Below are 22,012 nucleotides of genomic sequence, written 5' to 3'. Positions count from 1 at the left end.
CCACCACACCGGTCTCTGAGCCCTGCCTCATTAAACCTTCCACCTGCACCCATCTCCTGGGTGGCAGTGTGACCCAGAAACACAGTCAGGTACCACCACCCTGCCCCTTCTGGGATCACCTCCCTTTGCCGCATGTCGCAAGCACATAACGTTATCCAGTAAGGAAACGGCAGCACTCATCTGACTTATTGCATCTGCATTTCAGTCCTGATTTCTTAGCTGTATAACCCAGCGGTGCTGTGACAGGGAAACTAAGTCTGGGATACAGCACCAATCCAACCTCACTGCCACGCAGAGGTGAGGCGCCCAGCTCGCTCCAGCTCAGCCCTGGGGCTGGAGAGCTTTGGAAAGCCTGAAATGCACCCCGCAGATGTTACCTCAGGAGCTGTCCCAGCTGCCAGCTCTGCTCCTCTTCCAGGCTTGGCCCAAGCCAATTAATTCCAAACTGAGATCATGCTAATGTTCTCGCTGCTTGCAAAAACCTTTTCTCTGAAGAGCTGGTACTAATTACTTCATCCAGCTGCAAACGTAAGTGAACTGTGACAGTGAGCTACAGAAAATGGCTCAAAACCTGGCTGTACATGGAAGAAACCTGATGGTCACTGGGACACCAATGCTGGATCTACAGGTCGTTCAGTACCGGACACTTAATCCTGCGTTGCTTGCCAGCAGCAGCCAGATCTCTAGCTATCTGAGAGATCAATGTCCCTCCGAATGCTGTTGAATAGGGAGAGAAAGGCTTTTTCTGCAATAGAAGTGTGATTTCTGGAAGAATACTTATGATTCCCAGTAGAGGCACTGCAGGCGCCTCCTTTATTTCTAGTGGGGCAGTGCTGGGGTGGGAGCGGGGCTGCTGGCACCCCCAGCCAGGGCAGCGGGCAGTCAGCGGGCAGTGGAAGGCCACTGCTGGCAAGGGCTGTGCGGGAGGAGAGCGGCTGGTGAGCCGGGTAACCGTGCCGGCAAGGTCAGCCTGGCCGTAGAAAGCTGGCATGGTGCACTCTCCTCCTGCATCCAGCTCAAGCCGGTGCCTCAAGGACACCTCCGGGCTCACCTTTACCTCTCCTGCCGCTGGCACTGTGCTTCCCCAAGGCTGCCGACAAACCTGGGACACTGGCTCCAATTTCCCAGAGCTCTTCAAAGCTCCTGACTGAAATAAATGATGTTTTCATGTGAGCTCCTCTCTCCGTTTCTCTTTTGCTCTCAAAAGAGCCGTGGGGTCTATTTTCAGGCAGGCTCCTGTGCTAACTGTAGCAGGAGCTCTCTAAAAAGCTGCTAGCTCAGGCATGCCTCAGCTGGAGCACCCAATCCTGCCAAAATCCAGCAGAGAGATTTCAACATCCAGAAATCTTTGGCTCCCTGGGGACCGCTGCATCCATTCTTGCCTGCTACTGGACATGGGCACGTTTGCTTTTCATGAGCAGTTCTCCGCCGGTGAACACGGCTCCCCGGTTTTCCATGCACGGGGCAGGTCAGGGGGATCCCTGCATCACTGAGAGAAGAGCCAGACCTCATGGAGAGGCAGTGTAAGCAGAGCGGCCCAGCACTGGGACTGCTCAGCTTGTCCTCCCACTGGTCTGCACGGCATTTACCACAATGCCATGGGGTTCCTACAAAAGCTACGCTTACAATACATGCCAAATTATTATTAGAGTATTAACTGCATATGCATATAGCCCAGGCTGGTGTTTCCAAAGTGTGTATCTGCATCTAGACATTTCTGGGGAAGGTGCATGAATTTAGTGCGACTATAAACGACTCTACTAATAAACCGTATCCAATTACACCAACTGAAAGGTAGATCAAATAAACTTGACTTAAGCTGACTTGGGAGAGCCCTCTAATTACCTGGCTTTCAATCAATGCTCTGACACAAATACGCAGAAGTCTGCTACACGGTCACTGCAAGCAAAAATAATTGGAGCTTGGCAATTAAAAGAGCTTCTTTTTTAAATTACATTCGTGTTTCTAAGAGTCAGACTGCAAAGTTTCAAGTTTTCAGAAGACAGCTATAAAGCTGTGAAAGGTTTTTAATGGACAAAGTGCTTTTAGCTGTTAACAGTAATTATCTAGCACTTCCAAAACGCTTTTCATCTGAGAGCTCCATGTCCCTTGCAAATAATGTTCCCTGAACATAACACAGGAGCAGAAGAATTAGCTCTGCAACAGACATTAAGCTGAGTCACAAAAAGATGCAGTGACTTGGATGCGGCCATGCAGCGAGTCAATGCTGCTGCAGCAGGACTAGAGTGCAGTGCTCTCATCCAGACGCCACGAGCAGCCTTTGCCAGAAGCCTGCGGGAGATATAGATAAAGAGCGAATACTATTCTTCTTCTGCACTTAATTCTGCTGCATCCTGCTGAATTCTGCTCCTGCACCAACCTTTGAAATCATTGTGCAAGTGTGAACGGGCGGAGAGTCAGCAAGTACCGGGGGAGAGAGCTCTCCCATACCATGCCCCTTCTAGACACGCTCCCCCTGCCGAGCTCCTCCCCAAGCTCTCAGCAGCCCCTTCCCCACCCTGCCAGGAGCATTTCCAGCCTCCCCACCCACAAACCACAAGCTCAGGCCCTCAAGGTGGGTTTTGGCATTCGCACCACCACATCCGAGGGACTGAGGCAGATTTCTCTGACCTCTCTGCATGTGCTTCCACCCAGCTCGTGCTGGGAGCTGGAGACCAGAGCAGGACATGGACATCTCCCTCAGCTGCCCACCTTCAGAGCAGTCTCCCCCTTCCCTCCCACGCACAATCAGACCCTATCGCCGTACCTTTGTTTAAGGGGGAGTTTTCCAGCCCTTTTTTCCTCCTCCTCCAACCTCCTGCGAGCTTCTTCCAGCTGGGTGAGAGGGTTGGGGGCTGGATTGGGCGGCATGGTAGGATCTTGGATGAAGGGGTGAGAAGGCTGGACGACGTTTCGGAGCTGGGCACTGACCCACGGATGCACCGCAACAGGTCGCTCAATGGAGAGGGGTCGGACCATATCATGGGACAGCTGCTTCTTAGCACCTGAAGAGCTACACACAAACACAAAGGTTTTACACAGACCACCGAGCCGCTTTGCACAGGCACACAGTCACTCCTAGATGGACCTACTGCTTCTGCAGCTCGACATGGGCACCACTAGGAAGCTCCTTACAGCACGGCTTCCGAGGGAGAGGGGACCACCATCCACCTCTAGAGAAGATTTCAGGACAGCAAGTCCTGAGACATTAGGGTGAGCAACCCAACCCTGACACAAAAGCCCACAGATCTGTTTAAGGGCTCTCATCAAGTCCACAATACATAAAAATAAAACCAGCGAAAGGCAGCTCCACCATTTGTGACATTCCTCCAGAAGATGCCCTCCCATGTGCTACCAATGTTCCCAGGCTGGGAGCCTCTCCATGAGCTGCTGGTTGGCATCTCCAGGGAAAGGGGTGTTGCAGGGATGTGCTCATCCTTCCCCAGCTCCAACAGCAGAACCTGCTGCCTGACTTCACAGTGGCCTGGCACTGCCGGTGGCCCTGGCGCTCGGCCCCAGCTGCCTGCAGTGCAACCTGCCCTGGCCTCTACCGTCAAGCAAGAGAAGAAACCACCAGCAGTTCCATCGCTCAGCCACCAGCGCAGCTGCGTCAGAGGGGACGAGACCCCAGATCCCTCTTGTCGACATCCGGCAAGCGCTGTTTTTTGCCAGACTGACCAGACTGCGATTAAGGATCGGTGCCCACAGGAGATCTGTTTGACTACAGAGAGATTCCCAAGACAGCCATGTCCTTGGCTCCACTCTAGGCAGGCGAGGCCATCCCAGAGGATGCTCTCAGCAAACCGAAACACTGGGCAACCCTAAGCTGTGCTAAACTGCTTATCAGGACCAATGGCTAATGTGCAGCAGGTCCTACATTTCTATCAGCACCTTGCAGAAGTAACAGGCATTTACACACAGCAAATGCTTAAAGGAAAAATACTGCCTACTGCGTGCCGCGTTATCCACCTTGAAACCACAGCGGCAATTTGTGAGATTCCCCTTGAGCTGCAACCTTCCCCCATGGCCACAAGTCATCCTTCAGAAAAAAGAGCCCTCAGAGCCCCCGAGCAATCCTCAGTCTCCAAAGGGCCTAAACCCTTGCGCCTGGTGGATTCTTGTCTTCCCAAGATCTCCAGGAACAAGGCAGACTGCCGGACAGCCTAGACACACATGCCTTGTGCAGGGGATGCAATACAACAGCGTGAAGACCCCTTGCTCTGCCAGCCCTTACCCATGGTTTGTTTTCTTATGCCTGCTGATCTCCTTCTCTCCTTCTATGATCCACTGAAGGATCTTCTGGTTTCTCTCCACGTCTTCAGGAGATCCTGGCATCTCATAGTTGGCACCATCACTTTTCCCTGAATCGGTCTTCTTAACATTTCTTTTTGAGAGCAGACTTGCTTTCCCACTGCAAGAACAAAGCTTGAGACATTAGCGCTTTGCCTAAGCCAAACCACTGCAGACCGCGGCAGACGATGGACATGTTCATCTCCAGACATATTCAGCCCTGCCGGGGTCTGGTGCTGCCTGCAGGGCAGACGTGGCCCTGGCTGTCTTCCACAGCCCCCTGGTTCTACCACAGCTCAAACCACTGTGCCAGCTGAGGCCAAGAGCAAGACTGGCCAGACCTACGCACAGCAGGCTCCTCCGTGCAGCCACCTGCGGGGAAGGGAGCTTCTCCTCTGGCCGAATGAGCCGTGGCCAGATGGCAAAAAGCCCAGCAGATCTCCTGCCACGCGAACGGTTGCGTTAAACCCCCGTCTCTTTGCTCAGAGCAGGAGGTTCATTCTGGCGCTGCAATCCTTCGGCTGCCTCTCCACGTCAGACCACTGCTCTAAACCTGAGCCCTTCCCACCACCCCCCAGATTCACTGATACGCCAGACTGCTCATTTGCCATACCCAACATTCGCTTCTCACTCCGATTTGAACCGAGGCTTCACATCACGGTGGAAGATCACATCCTGGCGGCGGGGATGCCTTCTTCAGGCTCTCGTGCACTGGGAAGCACAGCCACCTCAAACACGGCAGCCAGACGGACACCAGGCAGTAGCCGACACTGGCTATGCTTATGGCTGCAGCAAAGGCTCCTACAGAAACCCCACCGCTCCTTGCCCACGTGCATGCCCACGTGCCCAGCTGGGCAGCCCCACGCTCATGAGGCCACGCAGAATTCACCCGTGCTGGCCTGTCATTGCCACAGCCTGTAATTTCATGGGACCCCCACCGTCCTAATCACCCACCCGCTTTACTCCATAAGACCACCCTACTTCTGCTTCTGTGCGCTCACTAACACACATAGGAAAAATAACCTTAACATCACAGAGGAGTAACAGGCCCTCAGACAGCTTTGCTGATTTTCTGGGGAAAAAACGTGGAGGGGGGTTGCTGAAGATCTACAAAGGCAGGGCAAACTGACAACTTCTTCTCTGCTTCTCCCCACAGCAGGACTAGCGGGTATCAAATGAAATTCTCCAGCAGCAGGTTCAGTGCAAACAAAAAAAAAAAAGCCTTTTTCTGCAGGTTGTAACCCTCCCGCAGACACAGCCATGGGGACTGGGGGGACAGCAGCCCAACTGGGTTCAACAAGGAGCCAGACAAGCCACTGCAAGAGACTGCTGGCTGCCAAACAAGACCATTCGGATGCAAACTCTTGTCTTGTGAAGTTCCTAACCCGCGGACTGTCAGGACCTGCGAGTTTGTGCCAGAGGAAGGACAGCTCTGAATGTGTCCTCTTACAATCCCCTTAAATATGTGCTGCAGATGGTGCTAGAGAGAAGTCCTGTGTCTAGATGGGGCTTTGGGTTAACCCAGCATGGCCATGCTCATGCTCTGTTGAAGCAACAACCCTTTCCCCATAGAAATAGGGCAGATTTAACTGCTCCTCCCTCCCTGGAGAGCAACTAGCTTCAGCTGCCTCTGTGCTCTGCCTCCCTCCTGCCACCCCGGAAAGCTGGTCCTGCCTGCTGCAGACCCAGCTGCCTGCCTTCGCTAAATATCCCACCCCTGGTACGCTGCAAAGCATCACCCCAAAACCACAGCCTCGGGGAGCCAGCCGAGCTCAGGGTGAGCACAGCTCTCCCCTGTGGCTGCTCCATCACCATCCCTTATCCCGGCCAGCCCCAAGCTCCGCTCTCACCTTTGCAGTCATCCAGTAACAGGACTAGCAAAACCCGCAGCGGAGAAGGAGCTTCACCCTCTCCTCTCAGCACGGAGGGGACAGAGGAATTCAAAATGGCCAAGGGAAGACAGACAAAAGCCCATAAGGCAGCAATATGTCTTTCCTGGGCAGAGGGTTCCCTGCCTCAGAGAACATCCCCTTGGGACAGGATGCCACAGCAACACCCCAGCATCTATCACTTTGTTAGGAAGAGAAAGGAGCCCTTCTGGTGAATGGGTTAGGCCTTGCAATAAGAAGGGCTTTTTTGCCCCCTCATAAACACCTTAGGAGACCAGCTTCTGTTACCCAGACCCCGAGACACAGCCCATACTTAGCAACTCCCGATGCACGGGGAAGTAGACCAGCATCTGCAATTTCTAAGCACCTCCACTGCTTTAAGGAGCAGAAAAACTACTTTATAACCAAGGCCATTAAAAATCCTGGTTAGAGGGTGTCTTTCAGCACCAGATGAAAGATAAAAGCACCTCTCACAGAGGTGAAAAGGGGTCTATAAGTGTTATCGGGGCACATATCCATTTCTGAAGATGAAGAGCAGTGGGAGGCCCTTAAACCATGTCCCAGCACAGGCTTTCAGGAGAAGACGTGGTTCAACCACCCTGTTTCACCGGCACGCTACAGCCCATTTATGAAAGAGCTTCCTAGAGAAGCCACGGCTCTGGGACTCCCTTTGGGTGTTGCCTTGACTCACCTGTAGCCTAAAGAGTCCATGGGGACAGGGGCCATGCCCAAGTTTTCAGTGTAGTTTCGTGACTTTGTTGCATAGTTATGTGAATCTACATTCCAAGCAAAGCTGTTCTGCACTCGCTGCGTGGCCTCGGCCTCGATCTGCTCTTTTGGTTTCATCACGCTGTGGTGATGGATGTGGTGGTAGATGTGTTTATGGTGGTATAAGTTAGCTGCATCCAGTTTCATTCCTGATTTTGTTGCGTGCTTGCCATGCCCTGGAGGAATTGTTCCTAGTGTCCCTGACAGCTTTCCTAAGTGGCCGCTTTCTGGGGACCGTGGCTTAGGAGAGTGGCGGCCAGGTCCTGGAGACTGGCAGCCTGGTGTTTTCATCACACGCTGTACATGTTCATCGAGGATGCTTTCTGGGTTTTCTTCATGGGCATCTCTCATCTGCATCCCAGCGCAGCCCATTTCAGAGTAACGAGGAGCAAAGTGATGAAAGGCTTGGGCGGAAGGCATCTTGTGGCTAATGACCGAGGGACCAGAAGAGATATCTGCATCCTCACCTTCTTCTTCCTGCAAGAAACAAGAGGACAATCAGAGAATGACAGTGGGGTGGTGGAAGGGGTCCCTAGTCCCACCTCCCGCTCGCAGCAGGACTGCTGCCAACGCTTGAAGGGGTCAGGCCTGGCTTTGTCCAGCCAGATCTTGAAAACCTTCAAGATGGAGATCCACTGCCCCTCTGGAGACCTGCCCCAGACTACACCAGCCTCCTGTGGAAAACTTCCTAATGCTCAACCTGATCCTGTGCAGTCCCAGCTTGTGGCTGTCACCTTGCTGCCACCAAGCAGAGCTGCTCAGGTCTCTGTACGTGCCTTTGGAGCCACCATTAGCAAGGGTCTCCCAAAGAGACTGAGGCAACCTCTGACACGCAGCCCACACATCACAACCAGGATTTACAGATGCAGCTTCTTCTGATAAGTGTAACAACTCAATCGGATAGACGAGCAGGCAGACCCTTACTAAAAAGCTCCCTAAGTCCCTTGAAGGTGCTTCCGTAACAACCAGCAGCGGAAACACAACTTACCGCACCGTACCTGCGACTTCCTATGAGCATTCGGTAAGGCACCGCTTCAAAACTCATCAGATAAAGCCCAAAGCTACAGGATATGCAGCAAAACAGTTCTCGAGTCAGGCGAGACCAGGGGGGTTTCTCACCCGAATGACTAGTTCACAAGGCAAAGCAAACAGCAGGCTTGTAACAGGAGGGAGCAACTGAAGGTCAACAGCAGCATGAATAGTTTTGGAAATCAAACACTGATTTCTCCCGGGCATGCTAAGGCTGGAGTGAAACACTTCACGCAGATAAAGAAAGGGGTTGGAACTAACTGCTTGTTCTTGTAGCTCACAACGGTCTAGGACACGCTGTTAGCGACTCTTAAGTCCTTGCCAGGAAGAATAAAACTCCTCCATGCTGACAGCCACAGTTTTGATGCTGACAAACTACTTTACACTCCAACATAAACTCAGATATTTATGAAGTTTCTTTATTGGAAGTCAGGATTCCTGTTTTTTTTTAATTACATAAGCAGGATTCCAGCGAGTCCTTTAATCCTGCTCTGTTTGCCTCCTTTGGCAACAGTAAAGAAATCAGTTGCAGCACAGGGTATCTCTGCCCTGCCAGATAAATACATCTGCTAGAAAACACTGACTCCCATCAGCTTTGCCTGTCAGATGTCATCATCCATCACTTGCTAACCAGCTTCAAAGTCTCAGCTGCCAACCACAGAGCAAGAAAGCAAATAATAGACTTCCTCCCAGTGTCACACCTGGGGGTTTCAACCCTGAACAGAGGACAATACCAGGCTTTGAAAGTGCCAAAGGCGTGGGCGCTGCAAGCCTGGGGGTGTGACACGATGCCCACGTCTGGAGGGCACACACCACTTTCTAACAAACTGTTTTGAAGAACTTCAGAGGCACCTTTCATCTACAGCCACAACGCTGGAGCCTGCCAACCGCCGTCCCTGGGCACCTAGCTCAGGGACAAGAAAAGATGAAGCATGTGCTGACTAAATCCCTACCACTGGGGTAAGCATTTATTAGCAGTTTATGAAAACCCAATGATGCGCTCAGCACTTGGGAGGCTTTTAGGGCTGGTACCTACTTTCTGGAAAACTCTTAGGTTTAAACACCAACTAATGTGCAGGGCAAGATCTGACCCTGGCGCAGATCCCTGAGGAATGGCAGCGCACCCCTTCTGCTCAGAGCCCAGAGCTCCGGCTGTGCTGTCACACCGGAGCAGGGTGGCATGGGACTGACAACCCAGGGTGGTTCAGCCAAATGGGTGCCTGGAGTCTGGGAAATCCTCTGGCTGCCTGGAACTCCATTTTGCCAATAACTGGGACCTGGTACTTTGCTTTGCTCCAAGACTGAGATCAGGGCGGGCTAAGGGAAGGAGAGGGATGCATTGGCTCGCTCTTGGTTTGCCTTGGCTCAGCTCATCTGTGCCACTGAGCAGGAGATCTGGACCCCAAACAGGTCCTCAGCCAGGAGCAAGCGCTACTGGGGTGGGTGGTGTGCAGGCAAGCCCTGGGGCAATTGGCTTCCTACACCCCAGCACTGGTCTCAGCCTCGCATTGGGTAGGAAAGCCCCAAGAGTGAGAAAATGGCAGCTAACGAAGGAATTGGGGTGCCTATCCCAAGGTGTCCTCTCTCCTTGAGCAGGGCAGAGGCCAAAGGTTTGAGTCAAGGCTCCAGATATCAATTCTGCTGAACCTTTTCACCGTGCTTAGTCTGCAGTGAAAAAAACCAACATATGGCACGAGGTCAGGGCAGCCCAAGCTGGGACTGCAATGCAGGACTTTGGATACGGCAGAGTCAAGCCTTGGCTCTGCTGCATGCACCGGTGCATTACAAGGTGCTCCTTGCCTGAGCTACCCGACTGCAGTCTATGCCTGGCAATGCAGCAGCAGCCTTCCAACCCACCCAAACCTGCCTGCACCCAGCTGCACAAGCTTGCTGCCTAACCTGCAGCCCCTCTGCCCACCGAGCAGCCTCGCCCTGCCCGCGGCTGGCACAGGCAGAAGAAAGGGAAGACAAGACGACCACACGACCAAGGAGGCACAGGCAAGAGGCAATAACTGCAGCGTTTTACACCAAAGAAACCCGCAGGTCTGGGAAGCAGCCTTCTCCACGAGCTCAGCTTTCCTGGACCAGGGGTGGCATGGGCTCCGGAGCCGTGTTTCGGCATCTCGCCGCAGTGAGCTGGGCAAAGCTTGGCGGCGCGTGCAGCCTCTCGGCAGGCGGGGAAGCCCCGGGTGCCATAACCACTAGATGGTGCTTTGTTGACATAATATTGTCAGAAACTCTTCCATCCACTCCCAAAGGCAGCAGCAGTTAGAGAGATGCAGGCTTCAACTTTGCTGACTGTCTGCTGAGCTATTTTTGCTCTCCAGCAAGGTCGGGGGTGCCCTTCCCTTTGAATTAGGAGGCTGAGATCTGCACTGATGAGCTACAGGCAAGCGATACCTTGCTGCAAACCTCCTCCTCTGCCTTCTCCCAGTCCCGCCCATCAGGCTGCTACTGGTGGGTAGGGCAAAATAGCTCACCTAATCATGAGTGCTTTTTCGATCATCATGCAAATGATTTCCCCCTCTAGTTAGGCAGTGTTTTATATTCAAATAGTGAGAATCTCAGCACTGGTTTTGCTTCTCCTGGCTTATTTTCAATTCGCTCAGTTCAGACAAAGACAGAGTGATCTGCATGATACGACACTGATCTGTATGATACGATACTGCAGCTTCCATGCACGGACGTGAGGCTGAAGTGGCTCAAAAAGTAATAAGGGAATGCACGTATCCTCTAGTCCTCTCCCATGTTGCTCAGAATAATTAATGAATTCAGAGTTTCATTTTTTTTGAAATACAGAAATCTTACAGTCTTTTCAGTAAAAGGCATTTGGCTTTAAATCAGATGCCTCTTCTCGATGTTACTGCATGATGTGGCTTTGAAAGGGAACCTGCAGGCAGCTCAGCATGGGGAAGAAAAATTGTTTTTTCCTAGCTTTTGCAAAATATTTCCAGCTTCTCTGCTAAGCTGATAACTGCCTAGTGTGACTAACGCTCATGGTTTTCCCTGTGCTGCTGTTCAGTGAGCCATGAAGACTCGGTAAGAGGTTACCCTGTAGTCCTGGTGTTCAGGTCATAGAAAAAAGCCCTGTGATCTATCAGGATTCAAGCTCTCCTCTTGCTGATACCAGCAGCTCCTGCACCTTAAGTGCTGACCTAAAAAAGCTACAATTGCTTACTCTGAGTTTTTCCTGAATGGCTAATGCCAGATGCCAGCCAGTCAATGAAACACATTCTGGAGACAGCAAAGAGGTTTAATATATAGCATTAGTGGGAGTCCTGGGCTTAAAAATAGATTAAGTCACACAAAAATGTGTTTAAACAGACTTAAATTTATTCTCTGGCACATAGGTATTTGCTGATTTTATGGTATTGCTACTGGCAGCTTCTTCAAGGAGGCAGAGGGCTGGGATAACATAGTCTGCTACAGTGGGGGCTGCAACGGAGCCACGGGAGGAGGAGGAGGAGGAGGAGGAGGAGGAGGAGGAGGAAGAGTGCTCTAGGACTGTCTTAGCAGAAAATGCTGCTGGTTACATTGGCTTTGTCTAGAAAGCAACAGGTACCAGACAGGAAAATAGAGCAATTCTGGAAGCACAGGAATTTAATCACACAATAGCACCTTGCTGGCCTTTTCTGGCTGGGTGCTGGGATGCAGAAGCGCAGGGAGTTTGCTGGACAACGCTTGGAGCTGGAGGAACCTTACAGATCCTTCTGCTTTCCCCACTTCTCTGCATTTGAAATGCAGATGTTATTTAAAGCGAATACTACAACCTACAGCTCTTTTCTTTTTAAAGAGCTACTAGATGAACATTTAAAAATACTCTAATGGGGCTGCAGGGTCTGCCCTGGAGCCCCAGAGGCTCAGCTTCTCTGAAAGCACAGAGCTAGCCGAGACAGGCACCAACACCTCTGCTGTAAGGGAGAGCTGTGGGTTACCAAGCACAGAGCCTTCGCCTCAGGGCCACGGCAGCTATGAACTGCAGAGACCCACAGTTTCTTCACACAGGGCTGTAGTCATACTGACATTGGTGATGTTCAGTAACACTGTGGTGTCCTCTGAAAACTCTCCTGTATCCCCAGCACAAGATGTACAGGTACCCATGAGATGCAGTATCTCAGAAGAAAAGATGTGGTGTGAATACTGCTGCACAGGGCGTCTCACACAGGTAATACTAGAGGACCAATACCTCATTCTCTCCCTTTTGGAGCTTGTTGTGGAGCTAAAGGCCTTGCACGCTTCCCTTGGTTCATCTACCACGTCCTCAACCTCTGAAGGGCCCCAGAGGTACCACGGCACACAGCAGGCAGTGCCATGGGCTCGGTTTCCCCAGCCACCCATGTGGAGTCAGTGCATTTCTCTGTCCAGAAGCGGGTTTCTGGATGCTACACCTGATCCGTTCCAAATTTTCTAGGGATGTGCCTAGGCACTGATGGGCAGAACCCTTTTGGTTGTGGTAGAAATGGCCTGATAGCACACAGCTAGTATCTTACAGCAGGAAGGGAGTGCTGGAGCTCACAAAGCCCTGCATGGACCGGGGAACAGCACCGTGGAAGCTCCTGGGGGAACAGGAGCCTCCAGGAGCCCCCGTGCAAGTGATGACCATGGCTGTTGGAGCAGGGAAGTGGTCACCCCGGTTGCTTCCACAGCAGCTGAAAGCTCCCTGTGGTGTACAGTAGGCAGACAGACTCCCAGGCTGGTAGAGGAGGGCAAGGAGGTTACTAACCGCTCGAACGCGTTTAAGGCGCTCCTCTAATTTCTCCTCCGCTTCACGTTCCTTTTGTACTTCCTCCAAACGATTGATCAGTTCTGCAGCAAACTTCTCTGGTTCAACGTGGATATCCTTTGGCATTCGGTATGTACGCTGGAGGAAAAACACACCAGGGGTTAGCAAAAGATGCATGAAAAATCACACGTTTATTTTGGAGGCTTCGACAACTGGAAATGCCAGTCATTCTGGTGGGGAGTTGAGGGAGGACAGGCTGGCAGATGCAGACGTGCAGCCTAGGACCGGTGGGCTGGAAGCTGAGCCACCACCACGAGCTCCCCAGCTGGCACCAGCTCCGAACACCACCCCACACAAGGGAAAGGCTTTCTGGAGCCACAATTCAACAAGCTCTTTCGGCACCAAACTCTGCTTTGGGATGATGTGCTTGCTTTCCTCCCGCTGTACACATGGTCAGCAGGAATATCCTGGTCTCAAAGGGTGGGAAAAGGACATACAGACAAACCTCTCAAAAATCATGCTTACAGTAGCAATCTTTTCACTTGGATAGAAAGGAGGACTCTTAGGCACATGTATTCAGCTTATCCCAGGTGGATCGGCGTATGCCAGTCAATCTCTGCAAATCTAGCCCAGAGCCGCAGAAAGCGGTGGACATCCTGTCACCTCCAAGACCTCTTACTTCCCTCCATCTTCTGCTACAAGCCAGCCACAGTTCCCACAAAGCATCCTCTCTTACTAGAGGATCCTGCAGGATTGCATCTCATCTCTTCAGAGCCGTGCAATGATCCCCTGCTTGCTTTATCAATACAGCAACCTTACAAGCGCAGAGATACCACTTTTCCGTTTGCTCTGGGTGAACAAATGAGTATTTATGGGAGTCCAAGGGCATTCTTGGTTTCTTGTGCTGAGTTACCTTGTCCCTAAATTCCTGAACTCTGGGATAAGAAGTTTGTGTAGTGAAGTATGAAGCTGACAGCCGCTGTATTTTTCCCCTTATTTTTATCCCTTCTGCATTAGTTTGTTAAAATAGTAGAAAAAATAAAATGACACAGCAGAGATAAAAATTTAATTTGGAGGAAAAATATGTGGGAAATTCAACAGTATAAAAACCTGCATTCAAATATTTCAATACCAACATGAGAGAAATACACACTCTATAGTACCAGAGATAAAATTAAGTGTGAAGACATGAGATAATTCATAGCAAAGGAACAAATGCAGCACGAGAAGCAGACATCGAGCTTGAAATCTTTCAAGGAAGATGAGAGACCACCCAAATTTATTCCAGACCAGCCAAAAGATCAATGCAGAAGACTAAAATAATGCTTTGCCTCAAAACCTGACAAAAGTATGCAAATCATATTGGTTTTTCTCTCTCTGCCAGCTGCTGAGTGGAAGGCAGGGGAAGAAAAATAGAGGCAGTAAGTATCCTAGTGATGGCACCAAGAAGCTGCAGACATCTTTTATGACACCCAAGTTGGGTTGCAGAGGTCTCAGTTAAAGCACCTCTTGTTTTGTTCACCAAGAGCAAGACCCAGCCAACCCTGCCAGCAAATCTCAATTCCAGTGCTCACTGCTGTCGCCTTCTCTTCCACGCCGGATGGTGCTGGGCTGCAGCGTCCCTGGGGACGTCTGCGGACACGATGCGGCTTGGCAGGCAAAAGGACTGCCTGCTCTAGCACTCACTTTCCATGACAAGCAGAAAGACCGACAGCTCCACCTGAAGGTGTCCCAGGCAGGACTGACCCATCCGGGCTGGGAACAGCCCCAACCAACCATCCCCTTCATCCAGGGATGCAGCCGCTGGAGAGGGCATAACACGTGCGAGCTACCAGCTGGCTCCCACCCTGGGATGACAAAATCTTTGCTGCCACCAGGACCTCCAGCCCTGCAAATCAATGGCCTGTATTAGAAAGAAACACTGTAGAGAAAGATTTTCATCAACAAAAATTACATTTAGCCTTGAAATATTGGCACAAGGGCCAAAGTGGCATGCTTCGTCCCAGGGTCTGGACCATGTGCTGTCCAGAAATGGGGCCCAGACATGCTCCATCATGGGGGAAGATGTGGCAGAGCTGGTCCCTCCTCTGTTACTCCCTGAGGAGCTTCTAGGATCCAAGTGATGTTTCCCCATTCCTCCTGCATAGCCCAGGGGAGTACTGCTGGCTAAGGGAGTCTGCTTTCATCAGAAATCCCAAACCCATGACCACCACCATCCATCTCGTGAGGCAGCACCAGCGATTCCCAAGGAGGGAAATCTCTCTCTCGCCTGACAAGTCACAACCCGTCGGGTGATGCGTTCACTCCCTCCTGCCACCTCAGACATGCCAAGTCTCCCTGCGGTTGTTTATACGATGGCAGCACCAAGCCCTGCTCCGTTACAAACTTAATGAGCCTAATGAGAGGCAGCTCGGCGCTCAGCAGTTACAGTCTCAGGTCTCCCCATTGCAGCCACTGCAGCGGCTTCCATAGAAAAGCAGAACTGGGAAAGAATTTCCCTTTATTTTCATAGCCTTTGATGCAATGCAGCATTCCAAACCAAAGTCTCTCCTGAGCCCCCAGCAGCAGCGGGTGCCAAGGCTGAAGCTTGCTAACCTGCGTGTTCGAGTCCTGTTACAGTAAGGTGGTTCCCCCCAGGCCCAGCAATGCTTAAGGACCACAGCTCCGTCTCTTGATGGGATCTGAAGACATTCAGGGTCATTGCTGTATCCAGGGAACTCGAGATAAGATGATTTTGGTCTTTTACAACTAATAAATCAGCATGTTTATCCACAGTCTCTCAAAGTCTGGAGGTGACTGAAGCTCAACTACAGAAATGAAAATAATCGAACCCAAGAATCTTTAGGATGAACTTGTTTTCCTCTCTCTTTGATAAACCACTGCATCTGCAAAACCTACTGCCCTGTCCTTGGAGCCTTCCACTCAGCACAACAGCTTGCAAAGGTCCTCAGCATCCTGTTCGAGGGTGCAAGACGCAGTCCCCTCTGCGAAGCCATCTCTGCAAAGGTCTCCCTGACCATCCAGGTTCAATGCAACTGAAATAAACCTCACTTCACCCCACGAATACCGGTTGCATGCGCCCTACATTGTCCTGGTGAGTACCCGTAATGGTGACTCACAGAAAGCTGGCAAGCAGGATGATGCTCTGAACATTGCCATGGGTCTGACTTTATTCCTAGCTCAAAGGATGAGCTACACAGACTTCCCCAAAACTAATAACATTGCAGAATAATGAATGCAAATTCCCCATGCTGAAACAATATAGATAACTGCTGGGGGCTCTCTCTGTCTCCCTGGACAGCAAACATGGACTGCACTGACCTGGTTCAAACGGCTTAAGACAACAAAGTGTTTGAAACTTCTATCAAATGACTGGCCTAACTTCGGAAGGGAGACATGCTCCATCAAAAACCAGCCAGGCTGAGCCTGTGCCCAGAGGAGGATCCTTCAGGGCTTCAGGATTTTGAACCTGCCCCCGGCTTCCCGTGGGCACACAGAGCCCTGCCAAGGGAGCTGTAAATAAGCTGTTTATTGTTCTGAAATCAGAAGGGCTCCGAATGCTTTTGTTCCAAGTAAAGGGTGTAGCACTCTCCGAGAGCCGGTTGGTTTGGAGGATCCAGCCCTCCAGTCTGGACCAGAATGAGGTCTCTGGACATTCTGGGTCAATAATTCAGAAAGGAAGCGCTTCATTTTTAAGAACTGTGTTATCTACACCTGTTTTATCTAATGTTTTATTTAATTATCTATCTACTTTTATTTAATGCCACCAGTTCAGATGGGTCTATCCAGAACCAAACCACGCTGAGTTGGGGAGGTTGCAGAGGACAACAGATAGGAGGCTGAATGCCAGATGGGTTGGCAAGAAAGAAATTGCCTGAACTGGTCTGGACAGAGCAATCTTTCCTAGTGACAGCTGTAAGGAAGGATTTCTTGGGGTACCTATCATCAGAACATTGTCCTTGACATGTGAAGTGTCTCAAGCTCTGGTACCTTTGGGAAGAAGCAGCCTGCTAAGAATACACGAGATACACAAGCTCTCCAGTAGTTCCACTTAGCACCTGCTATCACATTTTCTCCTTCTTTTCTTGGAGCTGATGGAGTGGGAGTTGCATGGATTTTGCTCCATGAGGCAGATGCAGGTCTTGGGTTTTGATGGATTTCACCTTCCCTGAGAAACTGAGGTTTGAGGACCAAGTTGCACACCAGAACACACCGGCATCCTAAATGTGTGGTTTTACTAAGATCTATACGTGAGAAGGCTGAAATGGAAGAATCTCACTGCGGTTTGCAGGTTCCCCTTGGGAAGAATAAACCTCAACTGCTCTGAGATGAAACAGGAAGTTTTCCAACGTTATCATTGCGTAGAGGTCTCTAACCAGCCCCAGGGATCCACGGGTTGGGCTGAACCATTTCTGACAGATCCAACTGGGCCAAAGAATTCTGTGTTGGTAAATCTCCCTCTTCTACAGGAGGTTTGATGCCTCCATGATGCCTGAGTGGCCGATGTTAGATCACAAGTCAGTCTTGGAAAGGAAAGGAAGATGGCAGGCTAGAGAAGCCAAGAGAAAAAAAACTTCCGAACCTCCACATTTCCCAGATTAATGCATTCCTCTGTGACATATGTTTTTAAAGGATAAATGGTGTTTCCATACCAGAAACACTTATGGCAGAGCTCATGGATAGCTGGATTTCAGCATCCACTTTAGCAGCATTCAGGGATTAGCAAGGAATCCCGCTGCTGCAAGGAGTTTGAGGAAAAAGGCATAAAATGGCTGATGGGAATTCTGAGCAGGTTCCCAGCTCGCAGGAGCTCATTTAGCTGTAGTTATCCAGGCAGCACGAGACCAGGGCTCCTCCTGTACAGTCCTCATTTGTACAGCACAGCAGAGTGGTCACTCAAAATCTTCTGTTCCACTCACGAACACTACGGAAGCCACCTTGCAGCTTCCTTGATTGTGGGGCAGGACAGGAGAGCTCCAACCCGATGATCAAGCTACAGCAAGAACATCACAAAATGGTTTCTTTATGCAGTTAAACAAACAAACAAAAAATGGAATCTCAAGTCTAAATGCTTGAGGTTGGATTTTTCTGCATTTGCTGGGAAAAAGGAGCATCTCCCATCCCCTCCCGGGAATGGATGAACGCCAGAGCCGGGGTAAATACAGTGCAATAGCATGGGTACGGCCCTGCATTCTCTGGGCTTTGACCCTTCCTTTGGGAACTTGCTTGCTCTTTCCTTCCTTGGTGTTCCAAGACTCTGCTCGAATCCAAGAGCGAGATGGAAAACCACATGAAAAGCAACACTCACTCGCCATGTAATGGGTTCCTGCCAGAGGCACAAAACAAAGGTCTCGTTGCTTGCTAGAGACCTTCACCCACTGCATTCCTGGGCAGAACGTCATTTCACAAAACACAACTTTTCCGAACTTAGAGCATTGGTGAGTCTGTAAGTGTGGAAGATGCAGAACACAGCCATCCACGCATCAAGATCTCCTGCTGCATAGCAGGGCATCCTACATAACCAGCACGTGCCTTCATTATTTAGAGGCAGCACGGCTGTTGAAACTAGTGGGCAATCTCCTATGAGCATATAATCACTACTTTTTATAGCTTCTGGACCTAACTACAAGTGCTGCTATTAAAAGCAATACAAGTTCTTTCAGAATTTTGCTTAATAGCCCCATAACTCATTTGTAAGGGAACGGTAAGGTCTCTAAAGGACTTCTGAAATGACTTTTCGGAAGTAGGAGGTTCTCTACTATCACTAGGAAAACATGCCATGCATTCTGCAAGCACTATCAGTATGGACTCTGGCTACACTGGTTAGATATGAGTCCATAAAGACCTTCACTCAAAGGTTGCAATTTAGTCACTGCTACACGTTTAAAAGCATGTTAACCACCAGGTCCAGGCGGCTGATGGAGACTGCTTTAGCTACAGGCTGCGAGATAGCCTAACCATTGGCTTTGGAAAGCAACACTTGAAGAAACATTTGCATGGCTCCTTGCTAATTGGGGACATTTAACTCAATAAGCGTGCAGTTAGAGGTGATTTTAAAAGACTAACTTTATAACATTTCACACTGGTGTTGTCAAAACATATTGTCTAATTACCTTCTCCTTTCTTGGCTGATTGATAAGCGAGGGCAGAGCAGTGCCTCTCTGAAGTCGATGCCAATTCTGTGTCAGTAATTGGCTGGCAGGAGGTGCCAGAGTGTCTGAACTAAACTTTTATTCCCTGGAGAAAGACTAGAACTAACTCGACTTCTCAGTCCTCTGCTCCCATATAAATATGCATCAAGATGCCTTTTTCCCTGGGACTTAAAATTACAGCGCAGAACCTAATGGGAACAGCGGATGTTTCACAGAAAAATCCTTGTGAAGCGCCTGTGTGAATATGTAATTCTAAAAGACCATGTAGATAAGTAGGATAATATAAAAATTTATAAGCAGCAGGTGGCCAATTTAAACCTTGTTTCCCCCCCCCCCCTTTTTAACTGGTTTCCAAAAAGGTCGATAGAATTTAATGCTAAGTAAAACTAATTAGCCTGCAAGGAACTGCTGCTGGAATGACACTTATTCAGTTCAACAAAAGAAATGTTTGGCAGATGGAAGTTCGTTAAAGCAGAGCTCACTATACATATTTAATGCTCCATACTCTGAGTTTATAACCTGCAGTTCATCGAGGCATTGCCAGTGCACACGATCAACAGAAAGCCACTATTATTTTTATCCAAAAGGTAAAGCCACTGACAAGCTTTGAAGTCGGAGAATATTCACTCAGTAGTTCCCACTGTTGGGGAACAGCAACAACAACAACAAAAAATAAAGGCCAAGCTTTCAAACTTCAACTCTAACAAAGCCATGCTTACAGTAAAAACGGCATCAAGTGAAATAAAAAGGCACCCAGCCAGCCTTTTCAACAGCGACCACACTGTGAAAGCAACTGTGTGAAAAGAGAGGTGACTGAGCAAGGATGGCTAGTGAGCGTCCGCAGCCAGGGCTTTTATTGTCAACCCAGTGATCAAAGCACAGGAGACCCTCTTAAATCTAAGGAAAATAATCTAATTTAAAAGGCAAAACAAAGAGTGGTGGTTTGGTTTTTTTTTTTTTCTTAAATCAGATTAAAACAAGGGTGTATTTCTGCTGGTATTGTGCTGCTTTGAGCAGGCAGGATGAGAACAGCTGCGTCAAGTTTGAAGGCACTTCTGGAAAAAGCAGATGGAGGCTATTTTTCTCCGTGTTTGAGTTGTGCTGGAGTCCAGCTGTCCAAAGGGGAAAGAAGCACCTTTATTCCCTGCTAGATATTAAATGTCACCTGTAACTTCTCACAAAAAGAAAATAATAATAAGCAGAGCTGCAGATGGTGCTGCAGATCCCTAGCAGTTATGCTCATCTTCCAAAAGCTCTTTGCTTACCTGGAGCAACCGGGGAGACAGTATCAGACAAATGAAATACTTACGCCTGCACCTTCTTTGCTCTCCTGCCTCGTATCCCCAGGCGGGTTTTGCCGAGTCCTTGAGAACAGGTTACAGCTCCCTTTGGCTGCCCAGTGCAGAAATACCGCTCGGGACAGTTGCATTTCTCCCCAGCTGACCTTGGCTGAGAGCTACATCAGCCTCCAGTCCAATGGCCTCCTACACCTTCCACAAACACCTCCAGCTCACATGAGGGCACGTAACCTGCTTGCAGGTAGATGCCAGCCAGCACTTCCATTCTCATCCAGGAGAAACAACTGGCTACTGACTGAATGGTTAAGAAAAAATACGCGTTTTGGGCAGTCCTGGATGATGAGTTTGGCAGAAGGCTACCAAAGCCCTTTCTTAGCAGGGTGAATTTCTGTCTTAGAACATCCCCAAATGAATACAGCGCTAAGGGGGAGTTAAACTGGAGCAAGCAGAGCAACTCTACGCTAGAGATCTCACATATTTTGCATATTTACCTCTGGGGAAGGAGATAGTGCTACTTACAGGAATGTGAGGTAGTGGCACACGTCCATTTGCTTTGGCACTTTCTTGCATCTCTCTGCGATGCTGCTTGCGGAGTCTGTACGGTGGGATCCCATCTCTGCCGGAATAAAACAACAGCATGCCCTGCTTTAGTGCCTTTCTCTGATACATGACGTTCATTTAAGCCTTACCGCTGCAGAGTGGCAGGTAGGAAACCCCTTTACATTTGAGAAAGGCTTTGCATGCCCAGGGCGAGTGCAGCAGAGCAAGAGGAACCTGTGTGGGGAATGATGCTCGCCCAGGTCCCTGCACCAGCAATGCTCTAGTATCGGGTGCTGGGGGGACTTACATGGCATCCACCGGGAGCAGAGCGAGGCAGGGCTCCTGCGACCGCTGCCCTATGCAGAGGGCAGGGAGAAGGACTTGGACCACATCCTGGTACCTTTTATAGTTGGTTGCTTTCTATAAAAGAGCCTGTAATGTACACAGTAAACCACAGGGCAGGCTAGGAGGGGGAGGAGGAGGAGGAGTGGGAGCTCAGTGAGTATCTACACCAAGGGGAATTCGGTTGGGGAACAAGGTATATATTTTTAAGAGAGTGTGACTTCTCAAATGGCTTATCAAAGGGAAGGGGTAGGCTCCGCTGCTCTTAAGACGATCTCTATCTCAGTCAGAAATTACAGGCTTGATACTGGAGTTACTGTGCGGAAGAATCTAGCCCTCTCCCCAGTGGAGGCTGGACAAGATTAGGGAGGGAAGCCATGGGCAGCAACACCCAAGCGAACCAGCTCTCCTCTGGTTTGTGCCCTTGCTGAAAAAGCCGGTGACTGAGGTCTCTGCAGAGGGAGGAGACAGTGGTGGCAACAATCCTTGGTCCTGACAGACCCGGAGCTGGGTCCATGGCTCTGCCGTGAGCTGGGGGACGGTGCAGACCTGCTCTGCTGAGCCGCACACAGCCTTTCTGCAAAGACGGGGCCTGGGTGCACGTGGGTCCCAGCAACGGGGTGTCGGGGGGTCAGAGGCACCAGGCTTCGCTAAGCACCCCGAATGGCAAAGCATCACTGGCTGAGTATGACTTCAGGCGAAGAAAGGAAATGCATTCTTCCTCTCACCATTGCAACCACTCTGCTTACACCCGGGGACGAGCAGAATGCGAGTGAAGTAGAGCCCAGTTATGAGATAAGGACACAGGCCCATCTCCTGGTGACACTGGGTTATTTTGAGAAAAATCAACAAATGCAAAAACATATGCCGGCCTGGAGCTTGGCAATTTGGAGCTTTCCTTTTTTATTTTACACATTTCCCTGATTCAGTAAAAGTAACCGCTTGGGAAGGCCGTGCAATGCCACAGAAACGGGTGGAAAT

General features: G+C 50.2%; 1 protein-coding gene across 1 annotated transcript in view; it reads right to left on the bottom strand.

The window, feature by feature from the left end:
• AXIN1 (axin 1) overlaps positions 1-22,012 on the bottom strand; it is a 73,523-nt gene that overhangs the window by 3,388 nt on the left and 48,123 nt on the right. The window contains exons 4-8 of the mRNA XM_050905919.1: positions 20,669-20,765; positions 12,700-12,837; positions 6,871-7,424; positions 4,235-4,411; positions 2,768-3,013 (exon numbers count right to left, since the gene is read on the bottom strand). Of these exons, the coding sequence (XP_050761876.1) occupies positions 2,768-3,013; positions 4,235-4,411; positions 6,871-7,424; positions 12,700-12,837; positions 20,669-20,765 (1,212 nt within the window). The remainder of the gene's footprint in view (positions 1-2,767; positions 3,014-4,234; positions 4,412-6,870; positions 7,425-12,699; positions 12,838-20,668; positions 20,766-22,012) is intronic.

The sequence above is a fragment of the Gymnogyps californianus genome, chromosome 15 (genome assembly GCF_018139145.2).
Source record: "Gymnogyps californianus isolate 813 chromosome 15, ASM1813914v2, whole genome shotgun sequence".
In the NCBI taxonomy this organism is placed as follows: Eukaryota; Metazoa; Chordata; class Aves; order Accipitriformes; family Cathartidae; genus Gymnogyps; species Gymnogyps californianus.
The sequence above is the reverse complement of the archived record's forward strand: the minus strand, read 5'-3'. Positions and strand labels throughout refer to the sequence as shown.